The sequence below is a fragment of the Apis dorsata genome, unplaced genomic scaffold (assembly GCF_000469605.1).
Source record: "Apis dorsata unplaced genomic scaffold, Apis dorsata 1.3 scaffold_220, whole genome shotgun sequence".
NCBI lineage: Eukaryota > Metazoa > Arthropoda > Insecta > Hymenoptera > Apidae > Apis > Apis dorsata.
The window spans coordinates 1748268-1768280 of record NW_006263502.1 but is presented as its reverse complement, the minus strand read 5'-3'; the positions used below and the strand labels follow the sequence as shown (position 1 = coordinate 1768280).

The 20013-nt window shown below is 43.4% G+C and overlaps 1 protein-coding gene across 1 annotated transcript in view; it reads right to left on the bottom strand.

Annotated features, from left to right (window-relative positions):
- LOC102680049 (chaoptin-like) overlaps positions 1-20013 on the bottom strand; it is a 96321-nt gene that overhangs the window by 1646 nt on the left and 74662 nt on the right. The window contains exons 4-6 of the mRNA XM_031510314.1: positions 5086-5409; positions 1219-4311; positions 157-500 (exon numbers count right to left, since the gene is read on the bottom strand). Of these exons, the coding sequence (XP_031366174.1) occupies positions 157-500; positions 1219-4311; positions 5086-5409 (3761 nt within the window). The remainder of the gene's footprint in view (positions 1-156; positions 501-1218; positions 4312-5085; positions 5410-20013) is intronic.

Below are 20013 nucleotides of genomic sequence, written 5' to 3'. Positions count from 1 at the left end.
ATATATATATATATATAAGGAGGGAGTAGAAATTCAAATATCCATGCACGATCTATCGAGAGTTTCACATTAGAGAGCAGACTCTTTATTTAACCGACAAATTCATTTATGGAATTCGATGGAGAGGAGAACGATTCGTGAAGAGAAGAAACGTACCTCGTCCACGTTGTCCAGCGCGTGATAGGCCACTTGGTAGCCGTGGAGACCCGAATGGTTCCTGCTTTGCCAGGAAACGAGGACCGAGAACGGTTGGATGTCTTGGATCGCGAGTTTGAGGATCAACGGGGCGGAACAGAACTCGTGAGGATCGAGATCGAGGAAGACCAGGCCCTGCAATTCCGGCGGTTGCTGACACTTTAAAAGACCGTCCTCCACGTCACCGACCCCGACGCCGTTCCTCCCGCGCCCGCGACCGCCACCTACCCCGCTCACCAGCTTTTGGTGATCCCTCAGCCATTCCCACAGCTCTTGCGACTCGCAGCCACAGATCAACGGATTTTCTGCGAATAAACGAGAAACGGGAATCATGTGAATTAAAAGAATAATCGAGAATCAGAAATTTATTTATATACGACTATAAGATTCTTTTTATTTATTCCCGAGCAAACGTTGAGAGGAGTATTAATTGTGCGTGAATATGGAATTTATATGGGCGGAGGCACGTGTCGCAGAATCCTCGGGAAGAGAAACCGAGAATAATCGGAGGAATAATAAGAGGAATCGAGAATAAGTAGTGGAGAGAATCGATCGATCGATCCGAGGCGAGATCGATCCCTGTGCACGTTGGCACACGGTGTGCGCCATTAAATTTGGAAATCTTTCGGGCAGAGAGGAATCAGGGGCGATGGACATTATACAGGGTAAAGGACTAGTTTGCAGACTTGAGAAGAGAGAGGATGAGAGGGAATGGTTGAGCGTGTTTGATTGTTCAGATGTTGAGTATCGATTCGAGACGATTGTACGTGACCAGCGATATGATTGGATTTCCAACACCGGTAAACTCTATTTGGATCGATAGCTTGGACACGTGTAGAATTATATACCCTCTCTCTCTCTCTGACGTTTGGTCGGATAAGTTATAATAATAAATTATAATAAAATATAATAGAACGGAGCGTCGATATTTTTTACGCGCCATCTCTTTCTTTTCTTTTTAACGATCTCATCATTTCAATAAATAAAAGAAGATAAGATGATTTTTGAGCGAAAACAACTTACCTTCGGCGCGTAAACTCCGAATCTGGGTCTCGAGAGGTCTGAACGCGTTCAAGGGTAGGTTCTCCAAGTAATTTCTACTCAGATCCAACAATCTGAGCTTCTTGAGCGGTCTGAACGCCTCGCTGGAGATGGCGTTGATCCAATTACCATAAAGATGAAGCTCGACCAGGCTGACCAAGTTCTTGAACGTCACCTTGCCCACAATCCCGATCTGATTGTACGAGAGGTCCAATATCTGCAAGGACTTCAAGTCCTCCGGAAACTCGTCCAGCTCTTTCAGCAGATTGTGCGTCAGATTCAGGATCCGCAAATGCTCCATCCCTTGTAGCCTCTCTTTGGGCAAGATATCCAAGCTGTTCATTCCCAGATGCAGGGTTAAGAGGTTGGGCAAGCTTCTGAACGCACCCGGGGACACCCTCGATACGCTGTTCTGGCTCAGATACAAATGCAATAGGGCGGGGAACGCCTCGAAATCCTGAGACGTTACTATACTCAGATTCGTGCCCGATATGTGCACTTCTTGGAGGACGGGGTATTTCGCCTCCGAGGGGAGGACGTGAATCCTGTTCAACGGATTTCTAGTCAAATTTAACCAAGTCAGCCCGGGAAGATTCTGGCCGGACAACGCAACGGACGGGATTTGCCTGAATTTGTTCTCGGACAGGTCCACTTTGCGAAGCATGGAAGAATGGGCGAAGAAGTTGGCAGGGAGCGCGTTCAGATGGTTGTGGCTGAGATCGACGGAGATGAGGCAAGAGAGGTTGGCCGTTGCGAAGCCGGACATGGTCTCGATCCGATTGTGGCTGAGGTCCAATTCTCTCAGGTGTTTAAGACTGGCGAAACTGGCCACGTCCACGTTCACGATTTGATTATTGGACAACGTGAGGATCTCGAGGTTAAGGGCATTGGCAAGGGCCGAATACGGTATATCCTGGAACCGATTGTAATCGAGACGGATCTCTCTGAGGGAAGCCAGCTTGTCGAAGATGCCAGGCGGCAAATTGCGTAGATCGTTTTTGTTCAGATGCAACCGTGCCAAGTTCCGATTCAACACGAATATAACCTCGGGTAATTGAGAGATATGCGCTTTGTCCAGATACAATTCCTGGAGAGACGGTAACCCGTTCAAGCTGCGCTCCGATATTTGACTGAAGTTGTTCCCGGATGCGGCCAACGTTCGAAGACCCGACACGCGAAGATTCAACAACGCGGAAACTGTCAAGTGATTGCCGTCCAGATTCAGATCGGATAAATTGTCGAGCCCTTTGAAAGCTCCGTCCTCTATGCTCACGATGGAACAATTCTTTAAATTCAGTGTCTTGATCGGCAAACCCTCTTGAAAGATGGCGTCGTGAAGGACGGTGAGATGATTGTTGGCGAGATCCAGTACCTTCAACTTCTTCAAAGCGGTCAGGGCGTACGGATCCAACCGTTTTAGACCGTTGTCCTGCAAATACAATTCTTCCAATTCGTGCAACTCGGAGAACGTCCTCGCCGTGACGTGGCTGAGCTTGTTCATACTAAGCTCGAGAAATTTGAGCGCCTGCATAGGCTGAAAGGCGCCGTCCTCTATACTGGATATCGAGTTGTTGGTCAAGTAGAGTCTCTCGACGAGCAGCAAATCCCTGAACAACGGCGCCTGGAGATGCGTCAGTTTGTTATGGCCGAGCCACATGATTCTGACCGATGCCTGGCCACGCAGAGAGTCGTTGTGCAACACGGCCAGACCGTTGCTGTCCAATTGAATGGAGACCAACGAGCTACCACCGGACGAGGATTCCGAGGCGGACAGTTGGAACACGTCCCCCAGAACGGTGAGCTGATTTCCTTGGAGATTGACGTGTTGAAGACTGTTCAACGTTCTCAACGCCCCTGTCTCCATATCGGTGATGGCGTTGTTCTGCAAGTGGAGCTCGAGCAACGAGGGCAGGGGCGAGAAGACGCCCCGTTTCACCTCGGTTATGTTATTGTCCTGCAACCGCAGCTCCCTGAGTTGGTGCAATTTTAAGAACGTGCCCTGTTGAAGCTCGTGGATCTTGTTCCCGTCCAGGGACAAGGAGGAAAGATTCTCGCAGTGCTCGAGGAATTCTCTTGGCACCTTCTCGATGTAATTGTTGCTCAGGTGTAATTGGGCCAATTGGTTGAGGTCGGTCAAACCTCTCCCGTCGATCCTTCTGATGGCGTTCTGTTGAAGATAGACAACGGCGAGGCTCACGCTCCCGATGAACGCGTCCCCCGGGATTTCCAGAATGTTGTTCTCCGCCAAATAAAGCTCTCGAAGCTCGGGCAACCTCGCGAACACACCGCCTATGTAATGAATGTGATTGTTGCTCAACTCGATGTTTCTCAATCTCTCGTTCCCTTTGAACGTGGCCACGTCCAGGAACACGATCTTGTTGTAACTGAGATCGATCGACTCGAGCTCCTTCAACGAGACGAACGCGTCCTTGTGGATCGTCTCTATAGAATTGTAATAGAACGAGAGAGTGTGCAGGATAGGGCACGATCGTAAACAGTCCTCGGACAATTTCTCAAAATTGTTGCTGCTCAAGTCGAGGATCAATAGGGAGCCGAGAAGGCTGTAGCTATCGTCAGGCAGCTCCGATATCTCGTTCCACGCGAGCCTTAGCGAGGCGAGGCTCTCTAATCTTCTCAACGGCGCCATGGGGAACAGCTTCAGCTTGTTCTCGGTTAAGTCGAGATCGCTCAGGCTGTCCTCCAATCCCGCGAACGCGTACTCGGAGATCTTTGATATCTGATTACCCTTGAGAGTAAGCTTCATCAGTTTCAACCCGTAAAAGCAATAGGAAGACAAATCTTGTATCAAATTGGCCTCGAGGTCGAGGGCGGCCAATTTACGCAGATCGGCCAACGATTTTTGCGGCACGTGGAGCAAACGGCTGGAGAGCAGGGCCAACGATTCCAGGCTGTCCTTGAGATTCGCGAACGCGCCCTCGCTAATTTCTCGAAGGGAGGAGTGGGATATCTGTAGATGCCTGATCTGGGAACCAGCCGGGAAACTGCCCTCCTTCAACTCCTCCACGCTTTTGTCCAACTCGTAAACGCTCAACGACTGCACCATCGTACCTGTTCCTGAAAATAATCGTCGTAACGCGCCCATTAATTTCATTCTTAGAATCGGGATAACAATGGGATTCGGGTTCTGGCAGCATTCTTTGCCGGATTCTTATCTTACTCTCTCCCTCCTCTCTCTCTCTCTTTCCCCTCGATGATCGTAAAATTTTACATGTATAATGGAATTTGCAAGATGATACAAAGGAAACCGAGCTAAATTTTACCACTACTTATCCAAATTATTATTATCTAAACTTTCTGGACGAGTTGTCCAAAGAATTATCGAACATTTATATATATCGACTTTGCAACGTAACACGAGGAAAACGAGACAATGATTAATTCGAGTTAAAAAATATCCGGGCTGGGAAAATTATTAGCGTTGAAACCGTGGTCGCAACGTAACAAACTTCTGTTACACGGGAAACAATCCAGTTATACGCGAATCAGTTTGTCCCCCAATCCATGCAAATCGAGTTTTCATTCGTACGAAACGAACGTTACGCTTACAAGAACAAAGAAACGCGCGTCGTTTTTTATCGAATTATCAGAGGGATACGGTCGTCGAGAAATCTCGAAACGCGGTGTCGTAGCGGCCCGTTAAACGCTAATTGATCCGACGAACAAAAAAAGTGAGGTGAGCGTTGGATTATGATAACGAATTCTCTCGTGTTCCAACGCGTCTCCGTCGTTTCGAAGGAGATGTTTCGTTTCGACGTATGAAAATTGAACCGGTATCGAGAAAGTTTTTCGAGAGAATGGAATTGGTTCTCGAGAGAGCGGTTCGCTCACCGGACACGCTCAGAACGCTTAGCAGGGTGCTCTTCAGGGTGTCCTCGGTGGCGCCAGCGCATTCCAGGAAAAGGCCGTCGTCGAAGTTGTAACAGGGACAGCCGGGGATGGTTTCAGGGGGAGGGCACTCGGCTAACTGGCCCGCGGCCCCCCCCGTCCCGGCGAAATTGTGGATCAGCAGAAGGTGGAGGATCAGCTCGAGGGCGCGTCGCGTCGTCCGGTTGAAAAATTTTCTCCCCCGTTCCCTCGAACACCTTCTCCTCCTCCTCGTCATCGCCGATCTCCTCCGTTCGTCAACGCGATCCTCCTCGTACTTCGATCCTTCTGAAACGAAAAGAATTTATGGGGAATAATCGGAGATTTTTATTTATCTATTTTCCATTTCCCTTATGAAGTGGCGTGTTTGAAGTAGTAGTTGAATGGAGAGATATATAAAGAAGAAAGATATAGGAAAGAAGAGGGTTTATATGTCTCGAAGAGGAGAGAAAAAAAGAAAGAAAGGAAGAAAGGGGAAATTCTTCTTCTTTGGAAAGGAGAGAAGGGAAGAGAGACGTTTGAAACGAGCTATGTATGGTGAATTATCGCGATCGATCCCTCGTTCCGGACGATAATGAACCGAGCCGATAATAAGAGTGTACCGCGCCTATATATATATACCTCTTTCACGATATTTTCTTCCCTTCCTCGTTCCTCTTATCATCCGCCTTCGACGTCGTCATCGGGTTGGAAAATATTAAGAAGGGAGTCGGGAGAAAGGAACTGCCATTACGATGCCCTCGTGTTCTCCCTCCATCCCCCCTCTTTTAATTATAACGAGGCTGGATGCCCGCGCAACGAGGCTGCGATTTAATAATCTTCTTGTTAGCTTAATGATAACGTCACTCCTTATCTGCTCGTTGACGTTTTCAGAAATTGCACACCCTCGCAGAGAGAGAGAGACGCCTCTCCCCGTCCGCGAACCGTGCCACTTCTTGTTATTCGTTTAAAAAAAAAGAAAAAAGAAGAAAAGAACGACGGCAACAATCCATTTTTTTAATCGCTTCACGATCATCGCATCGCGCAGTTTCGAAAACGCTTTTCGAGGGATCTCTAATACTTTGAACGAAGGAAAAAGTAAGGTAGACGAGGCAAAGATAGGGATGATATGGAGGAATGAATCAAAAACCGGATAATTATAGGGAGGCGAGTCTCTCTTTCTTTGGCGTCGCGACGCTCTAACTAATTAAACGCTAATTAGCTAATGCAGAGTGGATAGAGTGGGCGGAAGAGGGGACGGAGGAGAGGGGGAGGGAAAGAGAGCCGACGTGCGGTGTCTTAACACGGGTTTCCGGTGGGCGAACGAACGGCTCGATCCGATGTTAATAATTTTGCAAGGAAACATCCTATCAAGTGGATCGTTTAAATGGTCACCCGCGGCGGCATTGTCGATGATTCCTAATGAACACCCGTCTGTGTGACGTCCGGCCTTTCGGATGTATACCGGAAACGCACGATTCGCTCGCGTTTCCTAGTTCGTTTCCCTCCTTTCTTCGTTCCATGGATTATGAGATTCTTCTTCTTATTTTTTTAATACATTCATATGCGCAGATTAAAATAGATGGAAAAAGTGGAAAGGAAAATTTCGTTTAATTTTTAATAGGATTCTTTATGTTCAATTATACGAGTAATTGAAATATGAATTGTTGGACGATTTCAACTAGTGTCTCTTTCTTCGTTCGTGGCATTGATATACCATTTAATAATTCCAATTCAAGAAACAATACACATCATGAACGGTGTAAGAATATTTTTTCCTCGTTATTTTCAGCAATTGCTACTTCGGATACGAGACTTCACACAACGTTTAGAATAGAATTGAAAATAAAGAAGAAAAAGGAAAAGAGAGATATCTCGTATCATCTTTTGCTTAAAATATTTCTACTATTCTACCGTTTCATACATCGCATAAACGAACGGACGACAACAATCCATTCTCTTTATACGAACTAATTAATTAATGTTTTCCTAATCACTTCTCCGAATCTCCCCCCTCTCTCCCACGAGATTATCCCACCCGATTCTTCGTATTTCTCGATCATCGTTCATCGTCCATCATTTTACCCCATCGATCAGGTGGCGAATAACAAAGTTTTCCCTTTACTTGGATCTCTCTCTCCTTGGACTAAATAATTTCTCGTTTTCTCAGTCCTTCCTGTTACACATCGCCTCCCCTTTTTAACGCGTCACACGAGAGAGTACATTTGGAATACAAGGATTTCCTGTAACAACAACAATTGTATTATGCATGCCAATTGCGTAGGCTCGTGGATTCGCATCTGCTGCACCTGGTGGACAGGTGCACTGTGAAGGATATCGGGAAGCTTTTCGCAAAATATGCAAAAGAGAATAGGAGGGATTCTAAGATAATCTGAATCGATGACACGATAATTGAATTTTTGAAAATCGTGTCGGGGGAGCTATGATTAGCTACGATTAACTTCGAGGATTAACTTCGTTTTTGGTTGATGAAATTTTGTTCGTAAATTGGTCGTTAAATCGTGTTCTTGTATCTGTTCTTTCAGTTTCTCATTGTACTTCGAATAAATTTTATCGAGGCTGCGATTCGTCTCTGATTAAAATTCGTTTCGCTCGAGGTTTCGAACGTTTTATAAAATTTTCTCTTGGTTAATTCTTCTTATCAGAAAAAAAAAAGAAAAAGAAAAAGAAAAGAAAATTTTGCCACTCGTTGAATTGGTGTTTGGTTTATGGACGGTACACGCGTTAAAACGCTCGATACTTTCGATAATAAAACGGGAATTTACCTAGTTGCAGTTATAACGTTTAGACTCCCTACTTTCCACCAACTTCTAATTGCAGGTTTAGAACAATCTGAGTACATACAAACTTACTAATTGATAAGTTTTCCGTAGGCGGCTGGGCAAGTTTAAAGTTTAAAGTGGCGATAACTTAAAATGTTCATGCGGTGGCTACAAGTTTACGTCTTAAAGTGGCGGCCATTTGGTTTAAGCCATCGGGGCTGTTGCCAGTGAGTTTAAACTTACCTTCGTATTAACGAAAACTCTTGAAAAGCGAAAAAGCCTTCTTCTTCTTCTTCTTCTTCTAGCCTTGCCTTATCAGTCTCTTTGAAAGAGAAAAGAGGAAAAAAAGAAATAAATTAAGATCGAGTTTCCTTTTCCTTTCACGAAGTGAAGAGAGTCATATATATATATATCCTTATATATAATTACGCGAAAAGCGGTTAAATTTCGGAGCAGAGGGATCTGTTTTCTTTTTTTTTTTTTTTTTTTTTTTTCAACGATACCAAGTTTTCGACACGATGCTAATCTAACCTGACCAACCCCGCCTCGTTAAATGGCCTATCCCCGGTGTTCCGCGGGGGTTCGTGCGGTCGAAACACAAAAAGCGCGGGAAACCATTCGCAGTTGCAGCCGCGTAAAAACCGCTTATTTCGCGGTTCGCCAACCGGGTTTACGTCGGGCAATTTCTTTCGCGCGGTTCGAAACCACTGCAGAGAATAAACAATAATCGCAATGGGGAAGAGAGATTATCCATATTTCTTTTGCTTGTACGCGTTTCTATTTAGTTTGTTAAATAGATGTCCAGTGAATGAACGCGATTGTAATCGCACCGATTGTACCGATACTAATTGCAACGATTACGCGATTGCATTTTCGATATATAGATTCTACCTGTGTGTGTGTGTGTGTGTATTGTATACCTTACGCTCGATCTATATATAATTGCTTTGCCCAACACTGTAGAAACGGGTATTGGAACAGGGTACGTTGGAGTGTACGTTGCGCGTAATAGATTCAATTCTGGATACGTGTGCTGGATTCACGTCAAAAGTAGATGTAGCAGACGGTTCAATTGTGTGCTAATTTTCGGCATACGTTGGCATACGTGTACATTCGTATTATCAACGAATCGATTCATTTCTCGAGATCTTTCCTATTTTTTTCACTTTTGTCTAATTAATTTTCGAAAGGATACGATTTTACGTGTAAAACACTTGGACGGAGAAAAAGAGAAGAAAATAATTGGCATTAAACTCGTTTCACGCCAATACCCAAGAAAATTATCGAAATTATAAAATTATTATTCGCGTGAATTAAATTAAACGAGGAGAAGAAATTTTCGCGAATTGTTGAATTAAATTGAGACACCGTTTCGCGGTCCAATTTTCCGCCACGTCGTGACGGGAAAGAAATCAAATCGAATAGATCCTCCTCTCTCTCGCACAGCTATTAATATCCAACTTGAACAACTCGTACAGAAATTTTTCAATCCGACCGGTCTTCACACCACCGCGCCACCCCAACGAATTTCCGCTCTTATCAAAGCGGAGCTGCAAGCGGCAGGAAAACGATGATCGATGCAGCGGAACGAGGCGGATCAAAACTCGGTCCTCTACTTGCGAGGGTCTGATGGAAGACAGCCGAGCCGCGCTCGGTGATCGTTCATGTCAGCGGATGCCTATTAGCGCGGACACGTTACCTCCATTTCCGGTACCCGGTAATAACATCGCGAATTCCTGTCTGCCTTGGGACATTATTTTGCCCGGGTGGAGGGGCAAACACAACGCCGCGCTTGTAATCCCATAAAAGCCTCGCGACGACGACGACGACGACGACGACGACGATGTTGCTGCTGCTCCCTCGACAGTGTAAAGGCCTCGTGTTTTTACACGCGCCCCCTGCGAATGGAGCTCCTCTCTGTGCTTTCTTATACCGGTAACGATTCTCGCGATCGTCGGCCGCATATGTAACGGCGTAGCCTCGGCACAAAGGGCGCCGTGCAATTTTTTTTACGACTTGTCCCGTTTTTTCGAGCCGCTGGGCGGGCACCCTCCCTCGAGATTGTAACTTGATAAGAAAGAGGGAGTTGCGCGCAACATCGTGGAATTTGATCGGAGAAGTAAGGATTAGAGGATCGAGAAATTTATTCTCGATGATAATCGATGATTCAGTTTTGTTGTCCTCCATAGATCGCGATTGTAATAAAAAATCGGAATAAAGGACAATTTTATTTGGGGTTGCGTGATATGTAGTTTTAGAGGATTGTCGAGAAATTTATTCTAGTTTGTTGTAGATTTGTCTTCGTTGGTGAACAGTTTTTGTCTTTGATTCGAAGACATTGTTAATTGTATCGAAGAAAGTTTTTTAAATTATTAGATTTTTTTCTATCCATAGATTTTCTGCTAGATGGAATGTAGTAAGTGACAGCGACATACTTTCTAATGAAACATCTGCGGCAGATTAAAAAATCTTGATAGATCCTGAACAGAGATCGGCACTGATAATGAGATGAGAAACTAATCGGTTAAAGTTTCGAATAAAAGTTTCTAATAAAAAATACAGGTAATTCGGTTTAAAATGCTCGAATAACATTTATTCGTGCTGACTTGTTCTTGTTCATTGTTCGATGCCACAGTTAACTGCGGTTATTCCATGCTTTGAATAATAAATTACTAATTAAAGTAACTTTATTCTTAACTTCAACCATTAAAATTTTGCCCATTCTGGCCCCAAGACAATATAACCGTTGTAATCAAATAACTCGCTATAATCCAACTTCAACACTGCTCTCCTGTAAAAAAAAAAAAGATAAAACATCGCTTATTAAACCTTCCTCTCCCTTTTTGTTTTCTTTTTTCTTTTTTTTTTTATAAATTACACTCATTAAAAGCTCTAGTTCCGTGCCGAAGTCGAGCACGAGACAAAGACATCGGTATTCGGCAACTGTTTGAAAGCAGTTGTTTCAAAGCGGAGGAGAATCGGCCGTTTCGATGGCTGTGGCCATCTGCCGGGTAAAAATGATTCGTGAGCGGCGGCGGTCCTCTGGAATTCGGATTTTTGCCACGTGGAAACCGTGATGAAACGGGAGAAACGTTCGGCAGGGTCATGAATCCGTAAAAACGCGGAAGTTGAAAAACGCGTTTGGTCGAGCAGCTCGCGCAAACGGGGCAACTTGATGGCGGCGGCGGCGGCGGCGACCATTCTAAATAAAACCGCTCGTTTTTCATCGTGGCATCTTCGTTGCGTTCGATTCAACACCGCCTCGTCCACGTTCCCGCGTCTTTCTTTTGTCTTCTCTCTCTTTATCCCTTTTTTTTTCTTTTTTCTTTTCAGTTCGTTTCACGTTTTCTTTCTTCTTTTTCTTTTTTTTTATTTTTCTTTTTTTTTTCATCGAGCCTCGTTTTCGTCGAGTCTCATTCGCGACGTTGATTGCGGTGGATATAAAACAAATATGAGATAAAAGTATTGTTTTATGACGCGGTATTGTTCCGACGCGACGAATGAAAGCGGAACGAACCGAATTGTTTCGAAATTTCAAATGTACGATTTCGAAAGGTGGGGAGGGAGAAAGGGGGGAGCTAGTGACGATGCGTCGTCGCGTGATAATTTTCAAAATGTCCCAAAAACTCTTTCGAAAATGAACATTTAGATTTTGTTTATCGTTTATTAATTACGGAATTCAATTTTACTCGTCTTTTAATTGAAAGCAGAAAACGAATTCGTTTTTCCCTTTTATTCCGCGGTATCTATGCTTTTTGATCAGAAATAGAATTACGAAGGGATGGAGGGATGTATATGATAAGAAAGGAAGAAAATGAATTTAGATTCGATATTATTCTGTTCAGATTTTTATTTTGTGGGTTAGCTATTTGGATTATATACGTGATTTATATACGTATATTCGGATGAAATAAATAAAAGATTTAAGAAACGTAGTTTTTAGATGATTCTAAAAATAATTAGAAAATTAGAAAACAAAAATTTATGTGGATTAAGTAATTTCATTTCATTCACCAGATGAAATGAAACGAAAGAATATGAAGATTCTCTTTATAAAGATTATAAAGAGATTATATAAACGCTTGCTTACGATTTAATTATCTTAATTGGCATTTTTCTACGAATCAATCGTATCGTGAGTATATTAACACGCGAAACAAAAGTAACCCATAAATATAAAAAAAAAAAGATGAAACTTCTTTTTAGAAATTACTTTTACTTTTACTTCTACTATTTTTATCGAATAATAGTATCATAAAACGACGTCGAATCGAAGAAAAGAATTCACAATGCGACGAAGAGTACTCACTCGCAAAGGGCCAGGTTTCGATCGAAAGTCGATCGATTCTAGGATGCTCGAGGAAGTTCGGGGAATCGTCATTCGTCAACCAATCGTACGAAGATTAATGTTTAAATTGAGAACGAATCCCTCGCCGAAATATTCCAAGAGTTACACAGCGGACCGATGGTAAACAGAAAATCATCCGGCTGGATTCACCAGCAAGCTCCTCGCCTCCTCTTTCATTCGTGCGTTCGAATCGACGCGTAACAGCTCGTGTATTGGGCATTGGTCGGGATTCCCCATGGAGATTTTCTATGGAGAGCTCGATTCCAGCAAGGGTCTTTAAAGGGGAACGTTGTTAGGGTTTCGTCGCGGTTGAGTCGATCGAGTCGATGCGTCTCGGGTTAAAAATCGGTGGGGGGAGGGAGGGGGAATAATTTTACGTAACTTTATCACTCGTGAAACGTGCGCAGCTTCGTATATTTTGCTCCCTGTTATATTTTTATTTTTATTGAACGAGAAATTTAAAATTTCGTGTTTATCCTTGGGCATATTTTTTTTATAAATTCGGGCGCGGATTTTTTGATTATTATTTGGTCATCGGTTTACATTTTAAATTGAAAATTTTTGGTATCGACACGGGGGTAATAATTGAAATTTCACGAACGTGATTACGAGTAATCGAATTTTTTTTTTTAAACGGTCGATTAAAATTATTGTATTATGAAATTGTCTAAAGTCTAAAAACTTGGAATAAATCCAATACGATTCTATTGTAAAATCTTTCATAATAGAATATTTCCATCGTCGCGATGCTACGCAACTTTTGCGGAGAATATCTTTATGAATTTTTAATAAAGGCAAAGATATTTCAGGTGATAAAGTTAAGTGAAAGAGCCTGTATATTGGATAACAATGAAAAGAAAATACTTTTTTAATCTGAAAATGATAATAAAAGGATAGGAAGAGAGGGGAAATTATGAAGAAGATTTAAAGGATTTAAACGAATATGATGTAGAAATCTAAAACTCGGTGAAATTATTTTCTCATTTTCTTTTCGGATTTGGAAAATGTTGTCATATCGTTTCTTCATCGATTTAAACTCAAGATTTCGATTAAAAGCGAGCGATTGATAATTAAATTCGGGAATGAATTATACGATGTGTCCGCATTTAATTTAACCAACAATATCTTTCGCGAATTCCTAACACTGGATTAAATTACTGTATCATATTTTTTAAAAAATATATCGCATAAATAAATAAAGTTGCGTAAACAATCGACCAGCGAAGAAGCTCGGCCATTTGCTCGATCGTATCGCCACGATAAATCGTTCGTACTCATTCTTAAAATTGATAAAAACTTCAGTTTGCCTAAATTTTAATTATACGTTAAAAGAAATTGCAAACGACAAAAAAGTATTGTACTCGTAAATAAAACGATGCTCTTTCCAAATTTGAATTCAAAGAAAATTACACGAATATTCTTTATTATTCCTGACTCGTCTCGATAAGTTTTTTTATCGGTAAAATTAAAGAAAGAGAAAGTATCATCGTCAAATAACGATCGATAACAACAACGATGGTGAAAATAAATTTAACACATTGAACGAAAGTAAGGAATAGAGAGTATTTAATTGTTATTGTTTTCGTTCTCGTATTCGATCGCCGCGACAATTTGTATACAATCCAATATCCACATTTGATTTAATCCTTTGTTTGTTTTCGTATCATCGAAATTATAGCAGAACGAAAGGAGGGGGGAAGCGAAAGCATGCCAGATATGCGATAACCTTTATCGAATAAGCATCGCGTCGATCCACCGCTATTCCATTTCCACTCGCTTCATTCTTCTTCTTTTCGCCCCGTCTTCGAAGATTTCGAAGCCATCGTCCAGCCACTCGCGATCGAAAGAAAGGTGGATCGACTTCTCACGGATATTGCTCGCCGCTTTTAACCGGTTTACCTTGTTGAACCGTGGCGGGAGAGGGTTCAAGTCGGCGGGGGCCAGCCCGGCATAGAAGCTTCCAATTTCCGCGCTTCTCCTCGCGCTCTCTCCTTTCAAACGTTTTTCACCGACGGCCAGACGAGATCTTTCTCGGCAAGTGACTCGAAAGAGGAATCTCGGGAACCGGAGGGAGGGAGAGAGGGGGGGGGTTTAAGTGAATTCGAACCCGGCTAAGATTACCACCTACCAATTTCGCCTTTCTCGCGATTCGACTCGCTTCGAATTCCGACGCGGATCCCGGATCCTTTTCCATCCCTCTCCCCACTCTTTTTTCAGAATCAGCCTTCTGAAACTTTTCGTATCTAGCATCTATCCGACCTCTCGCCTCCTTTCTCTCTCTCTGCTCCTCTCTCTGGCTCGAGGCGAGGATTCGAGCCACTCGCGTGGAATAGTAGGCTCGATTGGAATAGAACGTGGGATAGGCGAGGAGGGCTTGACCCAAATTGCATCAAGATTTCGATGCGATTGGCAAGGGGTAGGGGAGATCTTGGAAGATCTCACGATGCCTGTATATAGAACGATTCTTGGGCAAACAGGGATTAACGACGTAGCTGTATCCAGTTCCTCGATCATCCCGTTTAACGACGTCATATCATCCTCCTTTGATTCCCCCGTCTCTGGTTTGAGTTACGATCGAAAGATCCACAAGCCTTCGGGTTATTTTCGATAAGTTCAAGTTCCCTTCAAGGTTCCCTTCGGATCCCTTTCGTTGGAATGTCCGAAAATCGATCGAGAAGGAGGAGGGGGACGGGGAGGTGGATCATTTTGTCCGTCGAAGGAAAGTTTCGCACGGAATTGGACGAGATATGTTTATAACTGCGAACTTCTCTCTCTATCTCTGTCTCTTTGAAGTCTGAAGCATTGACTTTGTACGCACGCGAGATTCTTCTTCCAAACTTATGTTTACGATTAATGGAAACTCCGTCTGGCTGTAAAGGAATCGTTGGACTTTCCAGCCATCGACAAGATTAGTTACGAAAGTCGTGACATTAAGGAGACGCCACAAAGGATATTAAAATATCCGTCCAATTTTTCTTCTTCCCTTTTCGATGAATAATTCACCATGAATACGAGAAGAATACGGATGGAACAACATGATTCAGATTAAGGGAAACGCGAGTTTTAATCCGAGCGGTATAATCGATTTTCTCGCGAAAAATCGGGACTTTCTATTAATGTCGCGGTTTATTTGGATTAAAGCGTCTTTTTGATTCCGACAGGCAGCTGTCGAACGAGATGAACAACCGTCCGTCCCCTTTCTCGAATTAGCCGGCTCCTCTCGGTCCACCCTTGTTTCCTTCGTCAAGCCACGCGACAAGCTGGGGCTTGGAAATACCTATACCCTACCCCTCCGACCAACGAAATCGGGGGGACGAGTGGGAACGTGATTCGAATGTGCTCGGAACGTGTCGCCAATGGAGCTCTGTTTCCTCGATATTTCGCGTATCCTTTCATTACTCGTACGCGAAGCGGCAAGGAACGCGTCGAAATCTTTCGTTTCGATCTTTATTTTTCTAAAAAATTTTTACTTTCTGATACATTCGTTTTGGGGCGGAACTCGTTCGAAGAATATATTCTCTGAATATATTAAAGTTATCCGATTCATATTTGGCCGTGAAATATAATATCGCACGTTTGAGAATGGAAAAATCTTTCGAGAACTGAAAATTATAGTTCTAACTAGTTTAAAAGATTCTTCCTCCTCTGAACAAACGATATTATAACATTTTCACGGTAGGATAATTACGTGTAAAGTATATCGCTTTTCATTTCTTTTTTTCTTAATTACATTCTATCACAAACAACTTTTCGATTACTCATTATCAGTTCCACAAGGATGGGTTCCCTTCGGGCGCAAACTTGGAAGAAGCGATTCACCAGGCTTCTATAACATTTCTGATAGAATATACGTGCAAAGTATATCGCTTTTCATTTCTTTTTTTGTTAATTACATTCTATCACAAACAACTTTTCGATTACTCATTATCAGTTCCACAAGGATGGGTTCCCTTCGGGCGCAAACTTGGAAGAAGCGATTCACCAGGCTTCTATAACATTTCTGATAGAATATACGTGCAAAGTATATCGCTTTTCATTTCTTTTTTTGTTAATTACATTCTATCACAAACAACTTTTCGATTACTCATTATCAGTTCCACAAGGATGGGTTCCCTTCGGGCGCAAACTTGGAAGAAGCGATTCACCAGGCTTCTATAACATTTCTGATAGAATATACGTGCAAAGTATATCGCTTTTCATTTCTTTTTTTGTTAATTACATTCTATCACAAACAACTTTTCTATTCCCCATTATCATTTCCACAAGGATTGGTTCCCTTCGGGCGCAAACTTGGAAGAAGCGATTCATCAGGATTCTGGATTCGATCGTTTCCTCCGAGACGAGCAACCCTGTCCATACCGCGGTCTGAAAAGTGGGCCCTCTTCAAACGATCCCCCAGGGTTGAATATTGAATACGTTCGTCAAGCCGGGGACGTGGAGGGAAACAAATGGCAGATATTCGAGCGAGGGGAGGGAGGGGACGGTCGATCGACGACGAAAAGCCTCTTCCTGGTGCTGGTGGACGGCCAGGATGGAAACGACCGATCCCCCTCCGGATTTCGTGGCTATTGCCTACATATGTAACCTCCTTTCCCCTCTCCTCCTTCCCGGAAATCGCTGATCTTCGAACAAGGAAGCGTTTTCCATCCAATGTCCCTTCGTCTAACCCGCTGTCTCCTTACGTGGAATAGTTTCGGCCGCGATAGCGCTCGAGAATTTACTGCTCCTCGTCGTACGTGCAGTAACTTAGAGGGTGGAAGAAGGGCGGGATGAAGAGAGAGGAGGAAGAAGAGGAAGAACGAGGGACGATTTAAAGTTCGCCCGATTCGAGAGTTATTTCGTACCCTTTTTCGCCTTTTTCCTCCACGGGTTCGTTTCTCTCCCTTTCTCTCTCTCTCTCTTTCACTTTTTCTCTCTCTTCGAGGGACGATAGGATCGCGTCCATCCCTCTTGGAACGAGATGAGCCACCGGTGACGGTGGCGCGTCCGATATTGTTGGAAATATCGGAACAGATATTTTAATTCTTCGTAAATAACGATGAGAATAATTTTTTTTATTTTGCAATACGAATAGAAGTAGACTACAATGTAATTTTTTAAATAAATTATACAACTTGTTTAATATTATCGATGTGCGATATTCGACGCTACGACATTTTACATTTTTTCTTAGAAACTTATCATTAATCACACATTAAGTATAATACCCTCCGCGTAAATTCTTCCCCCCACACGAATCCTCCACAGTTGTTGGAGGACCCTGATTGATTCGCGGCCAACGACGCGACAACCGCAATCGATCAAACGCCGATACACGTTTGTGCACGCAGCTGTGCACGTCGAATCGAGTGCAAAGCCCGGCCGAAAAATCAACGTCACCCGGGGAACGCGAGGATCCCAGCCGATTGCCAGGTATCCGAGCACCGATTACTCGCCCGTAATGGAGAACGATCGGACTTCACTATATGTATATATATATATCGTGATAAATCCAGAGAAGTTTAAAGGATGCCGGTAATGGATTCGTGGCTATATATCTGGTGGACGAGACGTGCCGCCGATTCGCCTCGATTTCCTCCCCCAACGATCGACAATTTTTGCGACCGGCCGTCGGGATTATCTCGCTCTAACCGCTACCTATCCTCTCGATCTACGATGGAAGACGTTCTCTTTCGTCTCGAGCCTGGGTCTGAGGGAAATTGGCCTGGATTCGCGTATATAAAACCGGTGTACGGTTGTAAAACACCGAATGGTCGATGGAAGATACGAGGATGCAGGGGAGAAGGGGTAGTTTTTGGTGTATTTACCGGTTTTTTCTTTTTTTTTTTTTTTTTTTTTTTCAAGAGAGACGTTTTATTTCGATTAATGCGCGTAGAGAGTTGGACGATGACTCGATTAAAAGAGAAGAGCGTGGGGGAACAGCGTGGCGTGTTATTATTAATACGTGGAAAATTGCTGTTGTTATTCTTGAAACGGGGGAGATGGATTATTGGTGTGACGTTTTATTTCGATCAACGCGCGATGATGTGTTCCCCGACTCGATTAAGGGGAGTACAATGTATCATTGTTGGCACAATGAAGAGAGCGTTGCTGTTGTTATTATTTTTTACGGCGAAGCAAAAACGGAGGGATTATTCACGCCGGAGATGAAACTATCCATCGATCATTATGGATTCGATGATTTTTAAAACGTGTCGAAGAAAGGAAGAATTTCAAAGTTGTGTACAGCTGTTTCACATCTGTAATTTCGATTGCCTTAAAATATTTTATACTTTATCATTTGTATCCCGAGGATATTATGATATTTCTTATTTCTTATAGATGGAGTTTCTTTGTTTAGATTGTACAGAAGATAGAAGACTTCTTTGCAGTTTCGGCGGTAATGCAACTCTACTAGGTTTCCGCTTATTGTTAATTCCCTTGTGATAAGGCCGAAGAGATCGATATCGCTCGCAATATAGGTAGGAATTCTATTGTAACCGTGGACTATCCGCGAATTTACCAGGTTGCTTGAAATTCGAAGTCTATAACAAGCTGACAGCTCTCGAGATCTAATGCGTTTGCCTATAATGAAGCCGATCAAAATGGCGGATAGAGAGATATCTTTTGTGAAATATCCGAATCCCGTTTCTCTTCTACGAAAGCGTAAAGGAAATTCGAACTGCTCGTCAACCAGTTCTATTAATTCTTGTCATCGATTTTCCATTGATACCGTTTCCCTCTCTGTTTCGTGTAATTACACAACGTTAGAAGCGAAGGATTAATATTCCGGAATATTACATAGAGACAAGGAATTACATCGAATTTATACAAGTTTCCCGTGTGGAGAATTAATCTTGGAGAATTAATTAATCCATCCAGATATATATATTGGCTATGCCGCACAAATTTAATTTCTTCCCTACTTTTTCTTATCCTCCACGTGCGTAATTTTTAACTCGTAATTGGAAATTTTTATCGTAAGACGGGTGAAATTGAAAATTTTCTTTTTCCCTTTACGATCGATGACGAAATTTTTCGAAAAGTTGTCCAGTTATCAGCCTCGAATAGTTTAAAGGTAATAAAAAAAAAAAGAGACAATCCCTCTCCCCGTTTCGATCGATCCGACCGAGGCAAAGAGAAAGAGCAGGGCCGATTAGCTCGAATGAAACGAGGTTGTCCGTGTTCTGGGCGGCACGAGACCCATTCGCGTTTATTAGAAACGGAATTCGACTTCATTCGACGGCGGGGGCGCGGGAAGAAGGAGGTGGTGGTCGGTCGAATTCGTTTCATTCGCCTCCCTTTCTCCCCCTCCTCTCTCTTCCCTCGTCGACGCAATGGAGAGATGGAACGGTCGGCTCCGTTAGGGATGGAAGGGGGGGCACTGTCCGTGGATCAGGAGGGAGGCGCAGGGACAAAGGATCCCCCGTGGACGGGTTAAAGTATGGGGACCGGTACAAAGAGTCAGGAGCAGCTCAGCACTTTGAAAAGAAATATCGGTCGGGAGATGGGAAGGGCCGGGGAGGTTCTTCCTTCTCGAAGAAGCTCTGGGAGAGAGAGAGCGAAGAAGAGGAAGGAGAAGCATCGACGAAAGGAGACGCGTTGTAGTAGCGGATACGGATGAAAGAATGACTGAATATCGATTGGGCGCCTAACCGACGTTTTAAGCTCGATGCACACGATGTTGGCGAAAATTTCCTCCTCCGTTTGTCCGACAGATCTTCATCATCCTTTGCGACGAAGACACAACGGCATCGGTGCGTCGCGCGTCAACACGAACGCGTCATCGAATCGTCGCGCGAA